This window comes from Pituophis catenifer, unplaced genomic scaffold (assembly GCF_029215685.1).
Source record: "Pituophis catenifer annectens isolate HBS135680 unplaced genomic scaffold, rPitCat1.0.hap2 SCAF_15, whole genome shotgun sequence".
Lineage (NCBI taxonomy): Eukaryota > Metazoa > Chordata > Lepidosauria > Squamata > Colubridae > Pituophis > Pituophis catenifer.
Window position 1 is genome coordinate 2,255,999 of NW_027256895.1, and position 26,347 is coordinate 2,282,345.

A 26,347-nucleotide genomic window follows, 5' to 3' on the forward strand; every position below is an offset into this window, starting at 1 on the left:
TCTCCTTCTCCTTCTCCTTCTTCCTATTCCTTCTCTTTCGTCCTTCTCTTTCTCCTTCTTCTCCTTCTTCCTCCTTCTGTTCCTTCTCCTTCTGTTCCTTCTCCTTCTCCTTCCCCTTCTTCTTCTTCCTTCTCCTTCTATTTCTCCTTCTTCCTTCTCCTCCTCCTCCTCCTCCTTTTCCTTCCTCCTTTTCCTCCTTTTTCTCTTTCTCCTTCTCTTTCTCCTTCCTTCTCCTTCTCCTTCTCTTTCTCCTTCTTCTCTTTCTCCTCCTTCCTCCTTCCCCTTCCCCTTCTTCCTTCTCCTCCTTCTCCTCCTTCTCCTTCTGCTTCTCCTTTTTCTCCTTCTCCTTCTGCTTCTCCTTCTGCTTCTTTTCTCCTTCTTCCTCCTCCTCCTCCTCCTTCTGCTTCTCCTTCTTCTCCTCCTTCTCCTTCCTCTTCTCCTTCTGCTTCTCCTTCTGCTTCTTTTCTCCTTCTTCTCCTTCTCCTTCTCCTTCTCCTTCTCCTTCTTCTTCTTCTTCTTCTTCTCCTTCTCTTTCTCCTTCTTCTTCTCCTTCCCCTTCTCCTTCTGCTTCTCCTTCTTCTCCTTCTGCTTCTCCTTCTCCTCCCTCTTCTCCTTCTCTTTCTCCTTCTCTTTCTCCTCCTTCCTCCTTCTCTTTCCCCTTCTCCTCCTCCTTCTCCTCCCTCTTCTGCTTCTGCTTCTCCTTCTTCTCCTTCCCCTTCTCCCTCTTCTCCTTCCCCTTCTCCTTCTCTTCTCTTTCTCTTTCTTCTTCTCTTTCTTTCTCCTTCTCCTTCTCCTTCTGCTTCTCCTTCTTCTCCTTCTGCTTCTGCTTCTCCTTCTCCTTCTCTTTCTCCTTCTTCTCCTTCTCCAGGCACCTGCTAAAATTATTTGTGGAAATCCACTACTGGGAGAGGGTGCTCTTTGAGATCCCACATTACGTGGTGGAGGTGTACGAACGGAAGGAGGACCTGAGGAACCTGAGGGAGAACCTTCTGCTGGTGGTCCGAGACTACAACAGGTGAGTAGCTTCGTATCCTACGGAACTTGGAAAGTTCTCCCGGCCTCCTTTCGATTTCGGAAGAGCTGTTATGGGGTCCGTAATCCCTGCCCGATCCTTTGGGAGGGTAGACATCTACCTCAGCTTCACAACCAATAAACACGGCAACCTTTTGCACCCTCCTCCTGCAAGCAGGTAGGACTTGCCCCTTGAGGCCTAGGCGCTGATCCAGTTAATCAGTGGAACTCCTTGCCTCCAGAAGTCCGTAGAGATTCTCAGCCATCCAGGTCACGGCTGTCCCAAAGGTGCTTTTTTCAGGAGACAACTGGACTTCCTTGTTTTGTTTTGTTTTGTTTTCTTTTTCTTTTGAAGACCTTTCGCTTCTCATCCAAGAAGCTTCTTTCAGCTCTGACAGGATTCCCCATTATCCTGTCAGACATATTGTTGGGCATGCGAGCTCAGCTCCGGCACGCATGTGTTTCGGGCCTTCTGGGGCCACCAGAAGTCGGGAAACAGGCAGTTTCCGGCCTCCGGATGGCCTCCGGGCAGGTGGGGAAGGCCGTTTTCGCCCTCTCCGGGCTCCTAGAAAGGCTCTGGAGCCTGGGGAGAGCGAAAAACGGGCCTTTTGGTCCCACCGGATGTCGGCAATTGGGCCATTTCCGGCCTCCAGAGGGCCCCCCCTGGGGGGGGAGGCCGTTTTTGTCCTCCCCAGGCTCCTAGATAGCCTCTGGCGCCTGGGGAGGGCGAAAAAATGGGCCTACCGGGCCTCCGTGCCCTCACGTGCCAAAAGTGGGGGGGTCACGCGCGCATGCGTGTGGGGGGTGCATAGAATTACGGGTGTGGGCACATGCGTGCGAGAAGGTTAGCCATCACTGGTCTAGGGTCTCCTGCCTGAGCAGGGGGCTGGACTAGAAGACCTCCAAGGTCCCTTCCGTTATTCTGTTAGTCTGACGAAGAGAAGGACTAGGGAAGACATGATAGCAGAGTTCCAATATTTGAGGGGCTGCCCCAAAGAAGAGGGAGTCAAGCTATTCTCCAAAGCCCCTGAAGGCAGGAACAAGAAGCAACGGATGGAAACTCACCAAGGAGAGAAGCAACCTGGAATTGAGGAGAAACTTCCTGACAGTGAGGACAATTAACCTGTGGAACAGCTTGCCACCGGAAGTTGTGGGTTGCTCCATCACTGGAGGCTTTTAAGAAAAAACTGGACAGCCATTTGTCTGAAATGGTATATAGGGTATCTTGCTTGGGTAGCGGGTTGGACTAGAAGACCTCCAAGGTCCCCTCCAGTTCTTCTCTCTGAAGCCCCTTGGCTCAGGTGTCTGAGAAAGAGGAAGGCCAGGGCTGCCCTCTTCTCATTCCTATGTCCCCAGATTTGAAGTCTGGGACCTCCCGATGTAGAAGCCAGGATGTCCTGTCGAAAAGCTGATGTTTGTTTGAGTCCAAATCAGGGTGGATAAAAATCAATGATTTTTTTTAAAAAAAAATTAAAAAAAATCAGATTTTTTTGATTTAAATTGGATTTTTTTGATTTTTATCGAATTTAACTTTTGGGGTAAAAATCTATTGTAAGATAGTTTTCTATTTAAGATACACAAATAGTTTAGTTTATTCCGCATGAAATGGAGCTTAGTTATGTAGCACGAGGCTGTAGATTCTGCAACGCTGGGACTATCGGTGAGTCAACAGTGGGTCAAAGGAGTAGCCGAGATGACAGTTGCTCTTTAAAAATTACGATTTAAATCGAGTTGATTTAAATCAAGCCTTTTTACTAGTGATTTAAATCATGATTTAAATTGTGATTTAAATCGACTCGATTTAAATCAAATCCACCCTGGTCCAAATGGTGGGCTGCCCGCCCAGCGGAGACCCCTCACGTCCCCTAATCTAGCTTTGGTGGAGAAGACCTTCCTCAAATCCTCAAATCCAGACGCCGGGCAACTGTTTCCCGTTTATGACGGTTGCAACATCCCTGGGGACATGCGATGCCTCTTTTGGCGACCAGCGAGAAACCCAGACTCGCTTAACGGCGGTCTTCCTGTCGCGATTCGCTTGCCGACAAGACTGGCAAAATACTTCAGATCGGTTGACGTAATGGAGAAAATCCGGGCTACCAACCAACCACGGCTGGCGGGCGGGATTGGAAGGGAGCTTAGAGGTCTTCTAGTCCAACCCCAGGAGACCCAGAAGAAGGACCCTATTATCCAAAAATCGGATCAGAGATTCGGGGGTTGTCGAGGGACTGAAGAACGTCTTCCCGCAGGAGAGGCCACGGGGTGGAGAAGTCATTTCAGTGGAGCCCCCTCGAGAGGTTCCTTGTGGAGGTGGGTTTGGCAAGGAGGGTCCCTGTTTTTCCTTTCCTTTCTGGAGGCGCCAGGGAGAGGCGTTGGCTCTGCCGAGGAAGTATGGCTTGCAACGAGCTTTCTCTTGGCAGCTGTGCTTTTTGTCATGACACACACGTGTGCGAAGCTTGTGTTTTTTTGCGCCTGTTTTATTTTCTCCTCGGAAGTTAATGGGGTGGGAGGGAGGGAGGGAGGGAGGGAGGGAGGGAGGGAGCCGGGCAGGATGCGGCGGTCTGTTTTCGTCCAATTTGCAGATTCCTCTCAGGAAGGATGGACACGGGCCTGGGCATTCGGTCTTCCTGGGGATTACAGTAACCATTGTCCATATCCAGCATGGGTTAGGGTGGGAATGTGGGGGGGGGGGGCTGGGAGTAATGGGTCTGTAGGCCAACGTGCCACCAGGGCAGGGAAGATGGAAGGATGGAGGGTCTTAGGACAGGGTTTCTCAGTGTTGGGCACTTTAAGACACATGGACTTCAACTCCCAGAATTCCATCTTTCAGATAGGAGGACTTCAACTCCCAGAATTTCTATGCTTAAGATGGGTGGATTTCATCTCCCAGAATTCCACGTTTAAGATGGGTGGATTTCATCTCCCAGAATTCCATGTTTAAAATGGGTGGATTTCATCTCCCAGAATTCCACACTTAAAATGGGTGGACTTCATCTCCCAGAATTCCACACTTAAAATGGGTGGACTTCATCTCCCAGAATTTCACACTTAAAATGGGTGGACTTTATCTCCCAGAATTCCACACTTAAAATGGGTGGACTTCATCTCCCAGAATTCCACGATTAAGATGGGTGGACTTCATCTCCCAGAATTCCACACTTAAAATGGGTGGACTTCATCTCCCAGAATTCCACGATTAAGATGGGTGGACTTCATCTCCCAGAATTCCACACTTAAAATGAATTCCACACTTAAAATGAGTGGACTTCATTTCCCAGAATTCCACATTTAAGATGGGTGGATTTCATCTCCCAGAATTCCACACTTAAGATGGGTGGATTTCATCTCCCAGAATTCCACGTTTAAGATGGGTGGATTTCATCTCCCAGAATTCCACGCTTAAGATGGGTGGATTTCATCTCCCAGAATTCCATGTCTGGCTTCATCTCCCAGAATTCCATGGTTAAGATGGGTGGACTTCAATTCCCAGAATTCCACACTTAAGATGGGCAGATTTCATCTTCCAGAATTCCACACTTAAGTTAGGTGGGCTTCAGCACCTGGAATTCCATGATTAAGATGGGTGGACTTCATCTCCTAAAATTCCATGCTTAAGACAGGTGGACCAACTCCCAAAATTCCACGCTTTAAGATGGGTGGACTTCAACCATGCCGGCTGGGGAATTCTGGGAGTTGAAGTCCCCTTCAACTTGCTTTAAAGATCCGTTATGAAGGACCCTTGAGGGACCTTCAGGGTTTGGGATTGGGCAAAATTTGCCGGTTGTCCTTAAGGAAACCCAAAGCTACGAGAGGCTGAGCCATCTCCAACAGGCCCCTCTCTGCCAGAACCAGGGATGGGAGTGATTTATGGAAATGAGGAACATCTGGCCGGAAGGCCGCCTCCTGCATAATGTATTTTGTCGGCAAGGCCTGGAATGCGTCACAATTTGGCTTCTTTCCCCGTCTTGGGGGAAGGAGGAGCTGCATCTTAACACCTTCCACCCTTCGTTGGGTACACACACAGGATCATCGGCATGCTGTCTGACGAGGAGAGGGGCCTCTTCCGGGAACGCATCCGCTACCTGGACCGGAAGATCCAACCTGGCCTCAAGAAGCTCCACTGGTCCCTCAAGGGAGCCAGCACGGTCTTCATCTCGGAGTGTCGTCTCCATGCCAGCAAGGTCAGGACGAGGGCTCCTTGGGCCCCCAGGATGCCTTGAGAGACCCGAAAAATGAGGGTTGACATCCCGAGGCCCATAACTCACTGCGTAGCAGATCTGACCCTCTCCCAGTTGCTTTGTCCACTCGGCACAGGGGGATTGTGAAAGATGGAGGACATCAGGGTAGGGTTTCTCTCCTTCTGAGATTCTGCTCCGGCAAGGAGTACCTCAGTCCCCTTATTATGGAAATGATGGCATTAGCCTTTTCTTGCCTATCTTCAAGTGGGCTTCACTTCTAGCTTGGTTGCCCTCTTTGGTAACCCATCAGCCGCCTCTTGGGGTCAAAGCCACCTCCTGCTCCTCTGACTGTGTCCTCCAAGACAGAGGAGATGCCCGTTCTGACCCAGCCTTAGCAGAAGCAAGAAACAGACTCCTGGTCACGAAAAAAAAAACACCTCTTGTGAATTAATGGCCTCCACCCTCCGAAAAGTCCAGGCAAGGAGTTAACTGTAGCAACAGACCTGATCAGTTCCTTGCGATAATTGCCAGGCCGAAGTTCTGGCAAACGGTCCTTGCGGCACGAAACGCCATGAGCAAAATCTCCAGAAATACGAACGGTTGTCTCCTACGACCACCACTCCCCCTTTCCTCCTGTTTATTTCCCCAGCCAGGGAGGGGCCATTCAGCGTCCATGTGTGCTTTGCTTCCTGAGTCAACTCCTTGTCCTCCATTGCTCCCCTCTCCTAACTCCTCTGCGCATACCACGTGCATCTGGAACAGGCCCCAGCTGTTCTTCCTCCTCACTCATCTCAGTTTCCGAAGGCAGCTGCCTCTCCGGTGGCTGAGAAATGTCGGACGGCCCTGGCTCTATCTCTGCGTCCGTCGCAGAGCGTCCATCAGACTCCAGCACTGGCCCAAGTTCCTCTCCATCTCCTCATCGTCCGAGTCTGCAGCCAGCTCCGCTGGCAGCTGGAGGCCCACAACAATGCCCTTGAGATCCCTTCCGATCTCTTGGGACGGCTGTGTCATCTCCTCTTGCCATTCTGAGTGTGGTCCTCCAGGCCCACTAGGAGCCACCTCTTCCCAACGTCTGTGGTTCTTCTCCCATCTTCTCTCCTGATGTCCTCCCTCTTCCCACAGGTCCAGAACATTGTGAACGAATACAAAGCGGCCACCTTGGCCATTGCTCGCCGGGCCCAGCAGATGAGCGAGGCTCTGTTGGTCCGGATCACCGGGAAGCGAGTCTACAACGACCTGGAGTTTGAAGAGGACCAGAAAGAGCACCGGGACATGGTGCAGAAGAAGCTGGTCACCTTCCACGAAGGCAGCATCGCCATCATGCGGCAGACGTACGAAGTCTTCAAGAACGATGGGTCGGAGGTGAGGAGGACCAGCGAGTAGCCGTTGGCCAGGGAGATCTTCGTGAGCGGCATGCTTGAAGGACACAGGGCCGAACCCCTGTGTGATGCTTTCAGAAATTATTATTATTTCTTCTTCTTCTTCTTCTTCTTCTTCTTCTTCTTCTTCTTCTTCTTCTTCTTCTTCTTCTTCTTCTTCTTCTTCTTCTTCTTCTTCTTCTTCTTCTTCTTCTTCTTCTTCTCCTTCTCCTTCTTCTTCTTCTTCTTCTCCTTCTGCTCCTCCTCCTTGTTCTTCTTCCTCCTCCTCCTGCTTCTTCTCCTTTCCCTTCTTCTCCCTCTTCTCCTTCTCCTTGTTTCTCTTTCTTCTTCCTCTTCTTCTCCTCCTCCCTCTTCTCCTCCTGCTTCTTTCTGCTTCTTCTGCTTCTCCTCCTCCTCCTTCTCCCTCTTCTCCCTCTTCTCCCTCTTCTCCTTCTTCTTCTTCTTCTTCTTCTTCTTCTTCTTCTTCTTCTTCTTCTTCTTCTTCTTCTTCTTCTTCTTCTTCTTCTTCTTCTTCTTCTTCTTCTTCCTCCTCCTCCTCCTCCTCCTCCTCCTCCTCCTCCTCCCCCTCTCTTACTCCTCCTGCTTCTTCTCCTTCCCCTTCTTCTCCCTCTTCTCCTTCTGCTTCTGCTTCTCCTCCTCCTCCTCCTCCTTCTGCTTCTGCTTCTTCTTCTTCTTCTCCCTCTTGTCCTTCTGCTTTTTCTTCTCCTTCTCCTCCTCCTCCTTCTCCTCCTTCTCCTTCTCCCTTTTTTCCTTCTGCTTCTCCTTCTGCTTGTTCTCCTTCTCCTTCTGCTTCTCCTTCTCTTCCTCCTTCTTGTTCCTCCTCCTCCTCCCCCTACTTCTTCTTCCCCTTCCCCATCTTTGATGTGTCTTTGATGCTGCCTCTCCATCTTCCTCTGGGTCTGCCTCATGTTCTTTGGCCTTCTCCTCTTTTTCACATATGTCTTGTGTGGTATAGAATCCCAAGAATTCAGAATTTAGTAGCACCTGAAAATTGGTGGTTGGTATCTGCTGGAATGGTGGGGTGGTGACCCCTGGCGTTTCAGTGAAGGCCCTGTGTGATTGGAGGGGCTACATCGTCCCTTGATCTGGTGATGTCCAGCGGCTGCCTTTGCCATGGATGTTGAAGGCCCACTTAGGATCCTGAGGAAGGCTTTCTCCTCCTCACCTCAGTGGGCTGGTCGAGGCCCTCTTCTGCAGATTCCCAGTGGACCTTTCCTGGTGCCAACCCATCCATCTCCTCTTCCCCGACTCTTCTCCATCAGGTCCAGCAGCACTGGTTCAACTACACGGTCAGGATGAACCGGATGATGGAGGACGCCCTGCGGCTGAACGTCAAGTGGTCCCTGATGGAGCTCTCCAGGGCCATCAACGGCGATGGCAAGACCAGCCCCAACCCGCTCTTCCGGGTGAAGGTCATTCTGCAGGACAACTCTCCTGGGCAGACTCCCCAGGTGAGCCCTGGTGGCCTTCTCGCATCTAAGAGCAACCTTTCTCCTCCTGAAGTGTGCAGATGAAGGTTAGATCTCTGCTTTGTTTCCAGAATCAAAGGACATGCCAAGCTCCTTTGAGGAACCTGAAAAATGGGTCCACCTTCTCCTGAGCTTGTGGTCCTGTCCTCAGCAGCCGCCCTTTTGACTCTAGCAGAGTTGTGGGTCTGGAGACCCCAGATTTCATCGATTTTTCTTCCTCCTGGCCTCGCCTTGTTTCTTGGTAGACCTTGAGGTCCCCTTGTTGACCGTTGTTGACTCCCTGGCTGGTTTCTGCTCTCCTAGGTGGCCTTCTCCCCTTCGCTTCTCCAGCTGGCAAGCATGGTCAATGACATCAGCAGCCACCTGATCTCCAGCATCACTGTTTTCCGGCATCTTCCGGAGATCCTCGTCCGGCGGAAGTTTGCCCGCGACCCCATTTCTGTCCTCGTGGGTAAGGTAGCCTCCTTAGGCGGGTCACTTGTCCCCAGTCCACCAAGGTCTGTTGGGGTTCAGATTACAGATTAAAAAGAGTTGGAAGGGACCTTGTAGGTCATCTAGTCCAACCCCCCACCCAAGCAGGAAACCCTACACCATTTCTGACAGATGGCAGTCCAGTCTCTTCTTGAAAGCCTCCAGTGATGAAGTTTCCACAACTTCTGATCCATGGGTTGATTGTTCTCACTGTCAGAAAATTCCTCCTTATTTCTAGGTTGAATCTCTTGTTTGTTTGTTTGTTTGTTTTATTAGATTTATATACCGCCCTACTCCCGAAGGACTCAGGGCAGTGAACAGGCACAAAATAATTTATTTATTTATTTATTTATTTGATCAAATTTGTATACCGCCCTACTCCCGAAGGACTCAGGGCGGTGAACAGGCACAAAATAAAACACATAGATACAAAAGTTAAGAGCAGAATTAAAACCAAATTAAATATTTGAGCCCAAGACAATTTAAAACATCCCAAAAATTTAAAACAAATTTAAAATTTCAATTTCAATTTAAAAATTAAAAAATTAAAAGGGGGAAAGGTCAGGCCAGGCCTGCTTGCTGAAATAGAAAGGTCTTTAGAGCGCGGCGGAAAGTGCGCAGGTCCGGGATCCTACATATCTCCGGGGGGAGCTCATTCCAGATAGTAGGTGCCCCCACAGAGAAGGCCCTCCCCCTGGGGGCCGCCAGTTGACACTGTTTGACTGACAGCACCCGGAGGAGCCCCTCTCTATGAGAGCGTACCGGCCAGTGGGAGGCTATTGGTGGTAGTAGGCGGTCCCATAAGTAACCAGGTCCTAAGCCATGGAGCGCTCTAAAGGTGGTAACCAAGACCTTGAAGCGCACACGGAAGACCACTGGGAGCCAGTGCACCTCGCGCAGGAGAGGTGTTACATGGGAACGCCACGTCACTCCCATAACCACCCGTGCGGCCGCACTCTGTGCCAGCTGGAGCCTCCGGGTGCTCCTCAAGGGGAGCCCCATGTAGAGAGTGTTACAATAGTCCAGACGAGAGGTGACGAGGGCATGAGTGACTGTGTGTAGAGAGTCCCGATCCAGAAAGGGACGCAACTGGCGAATCAGGCGGACCTGATGAAAAATCCTCCCGGTCACGGCCGTCAAATGCTCTTCTAAAGACAGCCGTGAATCCAGGAGGACGCCCAAGTTGCGAGCCCTTTCCGTGGGGGCCAGCGATTCGCCCCCAATAGCCAGCGATGGCGCCAACTGACTATATCAGGACATCGGAAACCACAGCCACTCGGTCTTGGATGGGTTGAGCCTGAGCCTGTTAATGCAATTTAGGATTGCGTTGGCTTTTTTGGCTGCCGCCGCACACAGCTGGCTCATATTTAGCTGGTTGTCCACTAAGACTCCAAGATCCCTCTCACAGTGACCGCTATTAAGCCTGGTTTCCCCCAGTCTGTATGTGTACTTGTGGTTTTTCTTGCCTCAGTGTAAGACTTGACTTTTCTCTACGTTGAATTTCATTTTGTGAGATAGGGCCCAGGGTTCGAGTCTGTCAAGATCCATCTGGATCTTGAGCCTAGGTCAGACACAGGACCTCGGAGAACGTCTCTGAGTGCGTGGACTCTGCCCGTTTCCTCCTTCCCAGGTTAGATGAATGCAGTCGCCCGTCGGTTCAGACCTTGTCTTGAATAAAGCTAGGTAGAAAAGCAGAGAGAGGTTCCTCACACGAAGAGAATGGTTGCATACTCCATAACTGGGAGCTTCGGCTGAACCAGAAGGCTGAGGCCAAGCAGTTATGGAGACAATACTTCTGCTTTGTCCCCCAAATTAGGGTTCCAGGTGCAATTCACGGTGCTGGTTCACACACCTCGGCGAAGAGCCTTGGTCCGTGATGGTGAACCTATGGCACATGCGTGCCACAGGTGGCACATTATAGCCATATCAGTGGGCACGCGAGCTCAGCTCTGGCGCGAAACAGGCTGTTTCCTGACTCTGGAGGGCCTCGGTGGGTTGTGGTGGGGAAGGCCTGTTTTTTGCTGTCCCCAGCCTCCAGCGCCTCTCTAGGAAGTTGGCAAACAGGCCATTTTCAGCCTCCGGAGGGCCTCTGGGGGGGGGGAGGCTGTTTTCACCCTGCCTAGACTCCTAGAGAGGCTCTGGAGGCTGGGGACAGCAAAAAACGGGCCTTCCGGTCCTACCGGAAGTTGGCAAACGGGCCATTTCTGGTCTCCGCAGGGCCTCGGGGATGGGGTGGGGTGAGGAAGGCTGTTTTTGCCCTCCCCAGACTCCTAGAAAGGCTCTGGAGCCAAGTGAGAGAGAAAAACAGGCCTACTGGGCCATCATGTGCCAGGAGCAGGCAGGGGGAGGGTAATGTGCACATGCGCAGGGGCGGGGCGCATAGAATTATGGGTGTGGGCACGTGGGCGCGCAACCCCTCTAGCCCCTCCCTCCTTACACGCGATGGCAAAAAGGTTAGCCATCCCTGGCCTAGGTCCATGATGGCGAACCTATGGCACCTCTGCCCAATGTGGCACGCAAAGCCATGTTGCCCAGTACGCACGGCCTAGCCTGTTTGTGTTCCGGGTTTCTGGCGCACATGCGCATACAACGATCAGTAGTCCACGTGCACGGCTGATCATTGGGCACGCATGCGCGCTAGAACCCGGAAGTTCGGCTTTTCCGGAGCACGGCCTCGACAAGTGTATGTGCGACATTTCCGTGTGACCTTTTCGGCACTCATTGGCCGAATCACTGGCCTAGGTGATCTGAGGAACCATCTCTCTTGTGTGTTGAATTTATATTTTACTCATTTTATTCGAACCAATATTTGGGTAGACCAGGTTGCCCTGATCGACCTGGTCTCACCGGAAAAAAAACCACTTAATCTCTCCCCTGGTATAGCCGACAAAGCGAGGAGAGCCCGTGGCTTAGAGGTTAATACCAGAGGTGGGCGGCACATGAATTAACAAACAGGCCCGTTTTTCTTTCTCACCTGGCTCCAGATCCTCTCTATGCATCTGGGGAGGGCAAAAACAGCCTTCCCCACCCTCTCGGAGGCCCTCCGGAGGCCTGAAACGGCCCATTTCCCAACTCTCGGTTGGACAGGAAGTGACGTATTTTGCTGTCCCCAGCCTCCAGAGCCTCTCTAGGAGTGGCACGTGTGCCATAGATTCGCCATCACGGGCATAAGATCTCCCTGAGTCCTACTGACTGTGCGGGATAATTGGTGCGGAATCTCGGGAAGTCCTGGGTAACTAGTTGTTCCTTCTTCCTTCAGAGCGGGATGAAGACATCAAGAAAATCCAGACTCAGATCAGCAATGGCATGCAAAACAACGCCGCCCTCCTCCAGGCCTACCTGAAGACCTGGGACGTCTACCGAGAGATTTGGGAAGTCAACAAAGACGCCTTTATCAACCGATACCGGCACCTCAACCCACTGGTCTCGTCCTTCGACGCCGATACTGCTCGGTAAGGGGCTTCTCGGGCTACGGGGGTAGAGGCAATTGACTGACCTACTACTGACACCAAACCTAGAGGTGCCTTGAAGGCTTCAGGAGAACATCAAGAGATACCCTCAAAGTATTCCAATTCCCCTTTAGACCCATCCTTTTTAGTAGCCATCATCATGTTTGGCAAATAAAAATGCAATGGAATGGAAATAGAATAGAATAGAATAGAATAGAATAGAATAGAATAGAATAGAATAGAATAGAATAGAATAGAATAGAATAGAATAGAATAGAGGTGTCCCATGTAACACCTCTCCTGCGTGAGCTGCACTGGCTCCCGGTGGTCTTCCGGGTGCGCTTCAAGGTTTTGGTGACCACCTTTAGAGCGCTCCATGGCTTAGGACCTTGATACTTACGGGACCGCCTGCTGCCACCAGTAGCCTCCCACCGGCCAGTACGCTCCCATAGAGAGGGGCTCCTCAGGGTGCCGTCGGCCAAACAGTGTCGGCTGGCAGCCCCCAGGGGGAGAGCCTTCTCTGTGGGGGCACCTGCTATCTGGAATGAGCTCCCCCCGGAGATATGGAGGATCCTGGATCTACGCACCTTCCGCCGCGCCCTCAAGACTTTCTTATTTCAACAGGCTGGCCTGGCCTAACTTTTCCCTTTTTAAATTGTAACTTTTAAATTTGTCTTAACCATTGGGGGTGTTTTTAATTTGTCCCGGGCCAAATTATTTAATGTGGTTTTATACTGTCTTTTAAATTTTGTAATCTAGGTGTTTTATTTTTTGGCTGTTCACCGCCCTGAGTCTTTCGGGGGTAGGGCAGTATATAAATCAAATCAAATCAAATCAAATAAATAAAAATAGAACAGAACAGAACAGAATAGAATAGAAAATATGGAATGGAATGAAATGGAATGAAATGAAATTAGAATAGAATAGAATAGAATAGAATAGAATAGAATAGAATAGAATAGAATAGAATAGAATAGAATAACAGAGTTGGAAGGGACCTTGGAGGTCTTCTAGTCCAACCCCCTGCTTAGGCAGGAAACCCTATACCATTTCAGACAAATAGTTGTTCAACCTGACAGGAAGTTTCTCCTTAGTTTGTATTTGTATTTGTATTTATTGAATTTGTATTTATTGAATTTGTATACCGTCCTACTCCCGAAGGACTCAGGGCGGTGAACAGCCATAAAAATAAAACATGGAAGTACAAAATTTAAAATAGAGATAAAACAAATTAAATAAATTTGGCTGAACCATATTTAAAACCCCAATAATTTAAAACCAAATTTAAAATTCCCATTTAAAAGCGGAGAAGTTTAGGTCAGGCCGGCTTGCTGGAATAGGAACGTCTTAAGCGTGCGACGGAAGGTGCACAGATCTGGAATCCTCCGTATCTCGGGGGGGAGCTCGTTCCAGATAGTAGGTGCCCCCACAGAGAAGGCTCTCCTAAGTTCTAAGTTGCTTCTCTCCTTGTTTAGTTTCCACCCGTTGCTTCTTCTCCTGCCTTCTGGTGCTTTGGAGGATAGCTTGAGCCCCCTCTTCTTTGGGGCAGCCCCTCAAATATTGGAACTCTGCTATCACGTCACCCCCGGTCCTTCTTTTCATCAAACTGGACATCCCCAATTCCAGCAACCGTTCTTTATATGGTCCCCACGAAGCATTTGATCCCATCAAGGCCCATTTGATCAGACCCCGCATTGGTTTTTCATGGCAACTTAGCAGGTGGCTCTGAGGACCTCCCAGCAGGAGAAGGCCTCTCCTGCCAGAATCCCCCGCCCCCCCAACGGTCAATGGAGGTCTCTTCCCTCAACCTTGGAGGTAGCATGGAGTCTCCTTGAGGCCTACTAGCCTTCGATAGATCTGTCCCCCGGGAACGGATCCATTTCCCCCCCCCCCCTCCAGGTCGGTGGCCATCCCCACCTTGAGTCATGAATTCTCACGAGTTAATTATGCGCTTCTGTGAAGAGGTACTTTATCTCTCGTAAATCTCCTTTAAGTCAGCTCCATTGCGCAATTAGATGCTTCAAACCTTGCCGGCACGACGCTAATAAGCTGTTTGTGCGCGGACGCATAAGGGGTGGACGGTGAGGGGACCGTTCAGATCCACGAGTCACGGGATGCCACTGCCGGAACAGGTGTGACGCCGGATGGCGTCCATGAAGAACCAACCCAGTGGGAGGTTGAAGGGCTGCAGGTCCCAGGAGAGGTTCTTCAGACCAGGAGTGAGAACAGCTGACTGGGTCTGGTTCAGTGGTGGGATTCAGCCGGTTCGAGCCAGTTCAGGCGAACCGGTAGTTAAATTTCTGGCTGACTCCGTCCCTCCCCATCCCGCCCCTTCCAGGAGTCCCCACACGCCCCATTTTGGCTCCCATGTAAATGCAGGGAGGCCTCCTAGGCCCAAAACAGGCTGCGGGGATGCGGCAGCACCCCCGTGGCCTGTTTTTGCTCCTAGAAGGCTTCAGGGAGGCCGCCTAGGCCCAAAACGGGGCACGGGGGCGGTGCATCCCCACCCGCGGCCCGTTTTTGCTCCCAGGGGGATGCAGGAGGCGGAGTGCTGCCTGGTCACACCCCCTGGCCACGCCCACCATGGCCACGCCCACCCAACCGGTCATTAAGGCAGAGAACCGGTTGTTAAATTATTTCAATCCCACCACTGGTCTGGTTGACCCAAAGCCACAGGTCCACGTAGGACCATCTCTGATCTTCTCAATGGCCCAAGAAGACAAGTCAGGTTCTCCAAGGAGGTCAATTTTTGAAGAAGAATCCACTGGTCCGGAGAGTGGCGCGGTGGCCTAGAAGTGGATCTCTCGCCACCCAATCAGGAGGCCGTGAGTTCAATCCTAGGTAGAGGCAGATATTTCTCTCTCTGGGCACACTGAGAATATATCTGCTGAACAAAACTCCGCACTGGCGACAGGGAAGGGCATCCGGCCAGTAAAACACTCAGCTCCATTCAGTTGCCCAGATTCCACCCCGCAAGGGATTATGGGGTCGTTAAAAGATTATTATGATATAAACCTAAATGCTGAGTGGTGCAGCGGCCTAGAGGCAGGAGGCCGTGAGTTCAATCCTAGGTAGAGGCAGATATTTCTCTCTCTCTTGGCACAATGAGAAATATATCTGCTGAACAAAACTCCGCACTGGCGACAAGAAAGGCATCCGGCCAGTAAAACACTCAGCTCCATTCAGTTGCCCAGACTCCATCCCGCAAGGGATTATGGGGTCATTAAAAGGTGATGAATCCGCTGGTCCGGAATAGTTTCAGGAGAGGATGAGCTGAGCATGGAAACCCACCTCCGAGCAGATGTCCACCTCAAGTGGGCAGGGAAGGCCAGGAAAGATAGAAATGTGCGGGGTATTCTCTACGAGGAATGTTTCTTGCTTGAGTAGGGGGTTAGACTCCAAGATCCCTTCCAACTGTTATTGTGTTACACCCATTTGTTTGGTGACCAATCGAAGTTACAACGTCAGTGTAACTGACGATTCTCACACTTAACGACCGTTGAACCATCCCCGCTGTAACGTGACCATAATTCGGACGCTTGGCAACTGGCTCCTCTTTATGACGGCTGCAACATCCCGGGCCTTCTGACGAGCAAAATCAATGGGGAAGCCATTAACATCCATGTTCCTAACTTACCACTGCAGTGATTCACTTAACAGCTGTTGTAAAATGGGGCAAAACTCACTTAACAACTCTCTCACATAGCAGTGGAAAGGTTGGTCTCAATTGGTCTCTTATCTATAATTACAATTCGTGTATAAGTGTAGTAAGTGTATTAATTATTAAGGATAACTCTAATTGTAATTAAGAGGCCGACGCGGGGCCGATGACTCCCGGGGCGCCTCCGTGGTTGCCAGTGAATGGCATCCATACCAGGAGCAGAACAGCCGAGGCCCATGGGGCCAAAGTCTCCCCTCCCTCTCTCTCCCCCCAACCCGTCTTTCCCCACTGAGCCTTTGGCAGGCTTCCCATGTCCGCCCTCCGCTGTGGGTCGGCAGGACCGCTGCTGTTGCTGCCGCCCTGCCCATTCCCCCTGGAATTGAGCGTCTCGCGCGAGCCACGGCAAACGAGGAGCAGCCGGGAGATGGAAAAACCTGTTTCCATGCAAAATGTCAAAAGCGATTGGGGGGAAGCGTTAAAGCCGGGGGCCGAAATGCAGAGCGTCTGTGTGCGAGTCGGATGTTTGTACAGCTCTGCCTCTGGAGACCTCCCATTAAGGGCTGCGTCAATGAGATCCAGCTGCTGCCGCAGACCGGGGGGGGGGGGTCCCTCGGAAGCCCCTCCCCATCCTAGGCCTGGTCTAGGGATTGTGGTGGGGGGGGCTGGCGGGTGGAGAGAGCCTGTGTTGGGAATGCAGTGGCTTTCTTTTGGAGAGGGGATTACATTCCCCCTTGGCTATGATCAATCACATTTAATTCAAATAGTCCTCCACTTATGACCCTAATTAGAATAGAATAGAATAGAATAGAATAGAATAGAATAGAATAGAATAGAATAGAATAGAATAGAATAGAATAGAATAGAATAGACAACACAACACAACACGTGAGTGAATCTGGCTTCTCCACGGACTTTGCTTCTCAGAAGGTCGCAAAAGGGGATCAGGTGACCCCCCCAAAACATGCAACCGTCATAAATACAAGTCAGTGGCTAAGCGTCCAAATTTGGATCACGTGATGATCGGGTGGCTGCAACGGTCGTAAGGGAGAAAACCGTCTGGAGGTCACGTTTTTCAGTGTCTTTGTGATGGAGTGAACCGTCTTAAGTCGAGGACTCCCTGTGATTGTGGAAAGCCCTGTCCGTTGGCTGAGGTAGGACACGCGGTCCCTCACTTGCAACCGGTCTCTTAGCGACCAAAGTTTTGACAGATCTCCCTGGGATTACAGGGAGTCCTCAATGGGGACCATAGAAAATCCATTGCTAAGCAAGGCTGTTGTTAAGGGAGTCGCACCCCATTTTATAACCATTTTTTTTTGCTCCGGTTGTTAAATGAATCATCATGGTCATTAAGCAAATCTGGCTTCCCTCATTGCTTGTCGGAAGTCAGCTGGGAAGGTCATGTGACCACTGCAACTCGTGGTAAATCCAGGCTGTTTACCAAGCGTACGAATCACATTAATGTGGGAATGCTCTGATGGCCGTTCGTTCGAGGACCAGACGTAAGTGTGAGGACTTGTCATAAGCGCGAGGACCTGTTGTAAGTGTGAGGACTAAGTCGCAAGTCATTGTTTCAGTGCTGCTTTTAACCTTTAGCGTTCCTTAAACGTGTGGTTTTAAGTCAAGGACCTCCTGTACTTATGACCCGGATTTGAAGTTGCGGCCTCCTGCAGTCACGTCGCTATCTTTACATTGGCTCATTTAACGACCGCGGCCTTCGCATAACAACCACGGCGGCCGGTTTACAGTCGCCACGCTTTCTTGATGACTGCCTGCCGTAAAAAAAGGTCACGAAATCAGGGTCGATCGTGCGATCATCCCAAGTTAACAACCGTGGCGGGCAGGCTCCGTTCCCGTCGTACCTCGAGGACCCCCTATAGCCACGCCCACTCACCCTTCAAACTCCCTTTTGCTTTCAGCCCTCTGTCGGATGGACCCTCGGGTGCATTCCCAGATTTGGGACAGGCAGAGGGAAGAAAAAACAGAATAATGCTGTTTATTGATTGATTGATTGATTGATTGATTGATTGATTGATTGATTGATTGATTGATTTAGGAAATTTATATTGCCGCCTATTCCCCCATGGCGACTCAAGGCGTCTTACAGAATATAAAACCCCGTATAAAAACAATAAAACTAATAAAAGAAGTCATGTAATAAATTAATACACTAAAATCACCCACCCCCACCTCCACCCCGGCGACAGCACCTCACAACGAGCCATTTCATGGGCTCCATCTCGCACTGGGTTCCCCAGGCCCGTTGGCAGAACCAGGCCTTCAGCGCCTTCCAGAAGAGGGGAGGGGTCCACCACGGAGAAGGCCCTTCTTCTGGGTCCCGCCAGGTGTATCTCCCTCGGGGACGGGACCCCCAACATTCCCTGCCTCCCTGCTCTGAATGGATCGGGTACAGAAGTACAGGTATTCAGCCGGTTTGGATCGGTTCGTCGGAACCGATAACAGAAATCGCTCTATGCCATCCTATTTAGGCACATTTTTGAGGCCGGGTGCATGCGCTGAAGGCGCGCTCACATTTGCAAACCTGTAGGAAAAGTAAGTGAATAACCCCCCTGGTTAGGTAAATGTGACCGGCAAGAGACGGTCCTTCAGATCACCTGATCCGAAGCCATGAAGGGCTTTAAAGGTGACAACCAGCACCTTGAATTGCACCCGGAAGCAAATTGGCAACCAATGCAGCTCCCGCAGGAGCGGCATGATACATGTGTGCACCGGGGTCTGCCCAAAACCATGCGGGCCGCTGGCATTTTGCACCAACTGGAGGCTTCCGGATGCTCTTCAAGGGCAGCCCCAAGTAGTGCGCATTGCAGTAGTCAAGACACGAAGTGACTAGGGCACGAGTGACTGTGAGTAGGGATCGTCGGTCCAGGAAAGGACGTAACTGGAGCACAACCCGCAGTTGCGCAAAGGCCCTCCTGGCAGGAATGGGATTTAGCCGGTTCAGACCGGTTCGGGTAAACCGGTAGCTCCGACGATCAGGTGAGTTCGCCTGCCCGGCCCCGCGCTTTACTTACCTTTATCCTCTCAGCAGATTCGCGCGGCAGAGCGGATTGCCACGCCTCAGCTGTATTACTCCCCAGATGTAACGCGGAAGGTTAGTTTGCACTAACTCTGCACACGTGCGCAGCAAAACACGCGATCCCCGAACCGGTTGTTAAACCGGCAGGATCCCACCACTGCCTCCTGGCCACGACCGCCACCTGCTCGTCGAGCAGGAGTCCAGGAGAATCCCCCAGATTACGCACAGGGTCTGTTTGGGGGGCAGTGCCACCCCATCCAAGACCAAAGGCGGCAATTTTTCCCCGAGCCAATGAACCCCAAACCCGGAGCCAAAACTCGGTCTTGCCGGGTGAGGGGTGAGGGCGTTCGTTTTCAACCCCATTATTCTGCGATTCGGAATAAAACCAGCTTAAAATTCGAGAACAAAGCCCGCGTCGAATTCAGACTAAAGTCAGATTTTCACGGGGAAATCCACAATAAACCCCAAAATGCGGCCCTCTTGAGATGCTCCTTTTCCGTGTTGGTTGCCCACCCCCCACCCCCCCACCCCGTCCAGATGGTGAGAAGCGATGGGCAAAAGGGGAGTCTGGCATCTCACGACGGCATAAATCTCTTTGGCACTCCGAAGCGGCATCTTCTCGGCCAGCTTCTGCAACTCTCAGCACTTCTGACACGGCTGATTTAAGAAGCCCAGCCTGGGAAAAAAAAAAAAGGTGGATTTGGACCCATAGAATGAGTGGGGCCCGGCATAAGACACCCCCCCCTTCACTCACCCCCGGTAGCCTCATCTGTCTCTGCCAGGAGGACCCCCGTTCCCAATTTTTAAAAACATTTTTTTTTCTTCTCCTCCTTTGATCTTTCTCCCTCCCTCTCTCTTTTTTTTTTCCCCCCTCTCCCTGTTAATAAAAAGTTTGGCTTCGTGCTTGCGGTGACCCATTAACGGGGAATTAATTAATGAAAGAAGGAAGATTTAATAAGTCCCCTTGGGGGCTGGAAGCATTCTCCACCTGCTGGCCTCCTTTGCTCGGATGGCTCCCGGAGAGGGAAATCATCCAAAAGGCTACATTTCAATTAACAAAAGGCTTCGGAAAAACTTCTTCGCCTTCCTCCAAAGCCCTGGCTTTGGGGATGGGACGGGGGGGGGTCCTTTGGGCAGGTGGGGGGGTCCCTGCACAATGGGGGGCTGTGGGAAAAGGCAGATTTATGCTTTCTTTCTTTCTTTCTTTCTCTCTCTCTTTCTCTTCTTTCTTTCTCCCCATTCCTTCCTTCCTTCTCTTTTTCCTTCCTCTGTCCCTCTGTCCCCCACTTTCTTCTCTTTCTTTTTCCTTTCTTCCTACCTTCTTTCCTCCCTCCCTCCCATCTTTCATTTTCCTTTCTTTCTTTCTTCCTTCTTTCTTTTTCTTTCTTTCTCTCCTTCCTTTCTTCCCTCCTCTCCCTTCCTTCTCCTTCCTTTCCTCCCTTCCACCCAACCCTTCTTTCTTCCTTCTTTCCTCCCTCTCTCCCCGTCATCTTTCTTTCTTTCCTTCTTTCATTTTCTTTTCCTCCTTCCTTCCTTCCCTTCCCTCCCCTTCCTCCTTCCGTTCCCCCTCTCCTTCCTTCCTTCCCTCCCTCCCTCTCTCCCACCTTTCTTTCTTTCTTTTTTCTTTCCTTCTTCCTTCCTTCCCTCCTTCCCTTCCCTCCCTCCCTCCCTCTCCTTCCTTCCTTCCCTCCCTCTCTCCCACCTTTCTTTCTTTCTTTTTTCTTTCCTTCTTCCTTCCTTCCTTCCCTCCTTCTTCATGCATACATCCATCCATCTATCTGTCTATCACTCTATCCATCATTTATCAATTATCCATCCATCCATCTACTATCTATCTAACTATCTATCTATCTGTCTGTCCATCCATCCGACTATCCATCCATCCATCCATCTATCCATCCATCCATCCATCCATCCATCCATCCATCCATCTATCTATCACTCTATCTATCTCTTATCCATCATTTATCAATCATCCATTCATCCATCCGTCCGTCCATCATCTATCTATCTATCTATCTATCTATCTATCTATCTATCTATCATCTTTACATTTTCAATATAAAGTTTCAATATATTGGAGAGGGGGTTGGACTAGAAGACCTCCGAGGTCCCCTTCCAGCCCTCTGAGTCTCTGCTCCTTCTAGCTACATGGAGGTGGCCAACAACGCCCAGAAGGAGGAGACGGTGCTGAGCATCCAATTTGTGCTGCTGGATTGCTCCCACCTCAAGGCCGCCGTGGTCCAGCACTGCAACGAGTGGCAGAACAAGCTGACCAACCTGCTGAAGGAGATGGCCACCGGCCGCTTGCGGGAACTGACCGCCTACCTGCAGGACAACGCAGCCGAGTGAGTGTCCGACCATCGATCCCCTCCCCACCCCTCCCTCTCTTTTCCCACCCCTTCCCGACATAAAAGAGCAATGCGGTGGCTCAGGGGTTAAGACGCTGGGCTTGTCGGCTGGAAAGTCGGCAGCTCAGGTTCGAGACCCGAGCTCCATGCGATGGGGTGAGCTCCCGTTCCTCGCTCCAACTCCTGCCAACCTAGCAGTTCGAAAGCCTGCAAATGCGAGTAGATCAATAGGTACCATTTCGGTGGGAAGGTAACAGCATTGCATGACATCATGCTGGCCACACAATTGCGGAAATGTCTTTGGACAGCGCTGGTTCAATGGCCTTGAAACTGGCAGCACCGCCCCCTACAGTCAGCCACAACTAGCGGAGTAAAATCCCTCATCTGGCCTAAAATGCTCCTTTTGCCCCCGCAGTATCGGCCGTCCTCCGCAGACCCTGGAGGAGCTGAGCCGAAGCCTCCAGCTACACGAGACGCTGCAGAACGACCTGCCGAAGATCGAAGGGCAGATCCCCCCCATCCACGAGCAGTTTGCCATCCTGGAGAAGTACGAGGTCGTGGTGGACGAGGAGGTAAGTTCTGCGGCTGAGGATTCGGGGCTGACGTGGCCACGAAACGCAGCTTTCCTCCTCCTGCCGAGGTTGACAGCCTCTGTACAGGGAGTCCTCAACTTAAAAACGGTCTGTTTAGCGACTGAAGTTGGGAAAAAAATTGACTTACGAGCAGTCCTCGCACTTACGACGGTCACAACATTCCCCGCGGGCAGGTGATCAAAATTTGCGTGCTTGGCCACCGTACATGTTGCAGGATCCTGGGGTCGCAGGATCGCCATTTGCGGCCTTCCGACAACGGGGAAAGCCGGATTTGCTTAACGCCTGTGAGATTCACTTAACAACTGAAGAGGTTCGCTTAACAACCTTGGCAAAAAAAAAATCAGGAACAACTCAATTAACAATGCTTAGGAATGGAAATTCTGGCCCCGATTTTGGTCGTACGTTGAGGACTCCCTGTATTAGGTTAGCTGTTGCCTCCTTTTGTCGGTCCATGCCCCCCACAACTCCCGCCCAGTGGTGAAATCCTCTGCATGGAAAAAGGAGGCTTTACTGCATACCCACCATCTATTAAGAAAGTTATCCTGTGTGGCTGGCTGGGGAATTCTGGGAGTTGAAGTCCACAGGTCTTAAAGGGGCCAAGGCGGGAGACCCCTGATTTAAGACTCGTGGACTTCAACTCCCAGAATTCCCCAGCCAGCTCTTTTTTTCCCCTCACTTTGCTGAAGTCAAGATATATTACGCTTACTGCATACCCACCATCTATTAAGAAAGTTACCCTACGTGGCTGGCTGGAGAATTCTGGGAGTTGAAGTCCACAGGTCTTCAAGCTTCCAAGGTTGGGGACCCCTGTTCTAGAATATTCTCCTGCCAGAGCTGAGGTTGGTCTTCCAGAGTGACGTTAAAACCCGGCTCTTCCGGTTGGCCTGGGGTCCTGACGCAGCTGCTTTACTCTCTGGTTGATGGGATGGACACAACATCCTGATTTTTTTAGTATTTATTTATTGTTGGAAAGACCGGTTTGCCTGAACCGGTAGCTTTTTTTTTTACTACCGGTTCGCTCAAACCGGTGCGAACCGGTAGCATTTCACCCTTGTTCCCGCCACAACTTTGTGGTGCTTCTCTCTGCTGGTCCTCCTCACCTCTTTTTTGTCCTCAACGCCGCTTGGTTTCCCATCCCGCCAGGTCCTGCAGCTGCTGGGTGATCTGAATTCAGAGTGGCTAGCTTTCCAACAATGCCTCCTGGACAGCGAAACCATGTTGAAAAAGCACAAGGAGAAGTTCAAGACGGGCCTGATCCACTGCGCGGACGACTTCAAGAAGAAGGCCCAAAATCTCCTCCAGGACTTTGATATGAATGGTGGGTATCTCGGGGCTTGGTTCTCCTCTCCCTCTCGGCCCATCGTCCCCTCCTGAGGACAAAAAGGATGGATGGCCCTTCTCTTCGACTACCCTTCGGTTCCTTAGGTGGGAGCGGGCTGGGTTGGTTTTCTTTTGGGTTTTGTAGGAAAACGGTAGGGTTGAGAACTTCTGGTTGGTGTCTCTTGTCCCTCAAGAGGAAGCCCCATTTGGGTTAGGGGAACTGAAGAGGGCTGGTCCTGTCGGGCACGAAAGACCATGTCCACCTGTGAAGGTCCAGTTTAACTGCTTTATTGCTGAAAGCCTCTGCGCAGGAATCTTCTAACTAAACTGCTTTACTGCTGAAAGCCTCTGCGAGGGAATCTTCTAACTAAACTGCTTTATTGCTGAAAGCCTCTGCGCGGGAATCTTCTAACTAAACTGCTTTACTGCTGAAAGCCTCTGCGCGGGAATCTTCTAACTAAACTGCTTTATGCCTGAAAGCCTCCGTGCAGGAATCTTCTAACTCAACTGCTTTATTGCTGAAAGCCTCCGTGCAGGAATCTTCTAACTCAACTGCTTTATTGCTGAAAGCCTCTGCGCGGGAATCTTCTAACTAAACTGCTTTATTGCTGAAAGCCTCTGCGCGGGAATCTTCTAACTAAACTGCTTTATTGCTGAAAGCCTCTGCGCGGGAATCTTCTAACTAAACTGCTTTATTGCTGAAAGCCTCTGCGCGGGAATCTTCTAACTAAACTGCTTTATTGCTGAAAGCCTCTGCGCGAGAATCTTCTAACTAAACTGCTTTATTGCTGAAAGCCTCTGCGCGGGAATCTTCTAACTAAACTGCTTTATTGCTGAAAGCCTCTGCGCGGGAATCTTCTAACTAAACTGCTTTATTGCTGAAAGCCTCTGCGCGGGAATCTTCTAACTAAACTGCTTTATTGCTGAAAGCCTCTGCGCGGGAATCTTCTAACTAAACTGCTTTATTGCTGAAAGCCTCTGCGCGAGAATCTTCTAACTAAACTGCTTTATTGCTGAAAGCCTCTGCGCGGGAATCTTCTAATTAAACTGCTTTATTGCTGAAAGCCTCTGCGCGGGAATCTTCTAACTAAACTGCTTTATTGCTGAAAGCCTCTGCGCGGGAATCTTCTAACTAAACTGCTTTATTGCTGAAAGCCTCTGCGCGGGAATCTTCTCATCTAATGCTTGGCAGATGCTATGAGTTAGATTAAGGTCTACGGATTCAAGGGCACTTGGACTTTGTTCACTTGTGATTACAATAAGGACTCTAGGCTGATTCCTGTTTTGACTCCGCCCCCCGCTTCTGCCACTCCTCTTCCTAAAGGAAAAGTTGACACCCCACCCGGGCCCAGCTTCACCTGTGTTTGAACCACAGCAGCCTTCTCACGAGCAGAGGCCTGTGGTGGTTGGAACGGAGGTAGGCGTAGCCAATATGCCGGCCAATCCCCAGAGAAAGCACGGAAGAAGTCATCCACGTCTTTTGTCCTTCTCCACCGGCAGGTCCCTTCACCAGTGCCGTCTCGGCTGACGCTGCCCTGGAGCAGATCATGGCCATGAGGCAGTTACTGGCCACCATGAAGGAGGAGGAGAACGCCTTGCGCTCCAACCTGGGCATCTTCAAGATTGACCAGCCCGCCTCCAAAGACCTTCAGAAGCTGGAGAGGGTGAGAGGACCTTCTACCGTTGACCAGGGGTGGGATTCTCGGTTGTTGGGTGGGCATGGCCATAGTGGGCGTGGCCTACTCGGCCTCCTGCACTACAGCGGGTCAGGCGTTTTCACCCTCCCCAGGCTCCGGAGGCTTTCCTCGAGCCTCCAGGAGGGTGAAAATAGCCTCCCCCGGGCTCCAGAGGCCTTCTGGAGACCGGAAACGGACCCGTTTCCAGACTTCTGGAACTTCCGGGAGGCCCATTTTTCTTCCTCCCAGAGCCTCCATGTGGGCTTTGCACTTACCTGGCATCCAAAATGGGCCGGGTGGAGATTCCTGGGAGGGGCGGGGCAGTGTGGGCGGGGCCAGCCAGTCCTTGCAGCTACCGGTTCGCCAAACCAGATGTAAAATTAGCATTCGGGTTCCCTGAACCGGTCCAAACCGGCTGAATCCCACCCCTTTGGGTTCTGCAGGAACTGGATTACATCCAACAAGTCTGGGAGATCACGAAGGAATGGGAGGTCCACTGGGAGGAGTGGAAGAACGGGAGCTTCAAGACCTTGAAGACGGAGGTGATGGAGAACACCGCCTTCGCCCTCTTCCGCAAGCTGAACAAGCTGAGCAAGGAGCTTAAGGCAAGTGAGACCCGGAAGGCTTTGCGGTGGGGAAAGAAGGAAGGTTCAGGAGCTCCTCCGTAGGGAAGGCGATTGCGGAGGATGGGCCTTTTCAGCTTCCCCGTTGGACTTGGGTTCAAAGTTTGATGGGAGGAGGGGGTGTGAGGATGGAGGGAGGGATTCCCCACTCAACCGCAGCCCAACCTAGATCAACTGGATTGAATCAAAGAACCGCTAAGAACATTCTCACCAACACCGAGAGGGCAAGTCATTCGTATATAACATGGGTCCTCAAACTACAGCCTGCGGGCCGCATGCAGCCCGCTGAAGCCATTAATCCGGCCTGCACAGTATCACAAGGCTGCCCCGCCCATATCACCCCGCCGAGCGCAGGACTTACCTTCGCTAGCCCCGCGGGCTGGACCTGAAAGGTAAGGCCAACGATTTTGGCCTGCAGAGACGTTCTGGAGGTGTGGGGGGGTGAAAAAACGGGGCGCACAGATGCCCCAGGAGGCAAATGAAAGTTGAATGGACTGTTAAATTGGCCACGCCCACTAGTCACATGACTTAGCCACGCCCACCGAGACAGTCCGGGGCCCCCCAACAGTCTGAGGGACCGTGAATTGCCCCCCCCTTCCCCGCTGTTTAAAAAATTTGAGGAGCCCTGGTATATAAAATGAGAGCAAACCGCGCTCCCTTCTCGCACTGATATTGTTCCCTAGTTGGGTCATGAAACGTCTGCAGGAAAATCAACCAATCTCAGAAAGCACTTAGTCCTCCTCTTCCTCCCTCCTTTCCACAAACCCTCTCCCCCTTCCTTTCTAGCACTGATGGTATTACCTAGTTGGGTCATGAAACGTCTACAAGAAGACAACAAAGCTCAGAGAGCACCAAGGACCCCACAGTTGTCGTCCTCCTCCTCCCTCCTCCTTTCCACACATCCCATTCCCTTCTAGCCCTGATGACGTTCCCTAGTTGGGTCGTGAAACGTCTGCAAGTAAATATAACCCATCCCGGAGAGCATCAAGGAATTGAAGTTGAGGGCACCCGGCAGATTTCTAGCCCCAACCCAGAAATCAAATGCTTTCCCATTTTCATCATTGAATGAGCTTTTGCCCCCCTCCCCCCCTACCTCTTCTTTTGTGACCGAAGGACCGGAACTGGGAAATAATTG

General features: G+C 51.2%; 1 protein-coding gene across 1 annotated transcript in view; it reads left to right on the plus strand.

Annotated features, from left to right (window-relative positions):
- Window positions 1-26,347, plus strand: part of DNAH2 (dynein axonemal heavy chain 2) — a 115,573-nt gene that overhangs the window by 9,639 nt on the left and 79,587 nt on the right. Inside the window, 12 exon segments of the mRNA XM_070954337.1 lie at window positions 869-1,015; window positions 5,033-5,189; window positions 6,309-6,548; window positions 7,828-8,016; window positions 8,338-8,485; window positions 11,765-11,957; window positions 20,797-20,997; window positions 21,416-21,572; window positions 22,737-22,911; window positions 24,414-24,577; window positions 25,033-25,194; window positions 26,326-26,347. The exon segment at window positions 26,326-26,347 is cut by the window's right edge and continues 82 nt beyond it. Of these exon segments, the coding sequence (XP_070810438.1) occupies window positions 869-1,015; window positions 5,033-5,189; window positions 6,309-6,548; window positions 7,828-8,016; window positions 8,338-8,485; window positions 11,765-11,957; window positions 20,797-20,997; window positions 21,416-21,572; window positions 22,737-22,911; window positions 24,414-24,577; window positions 25,033-25,194; window positions 26,326-26,347 (1,955 nt within the window).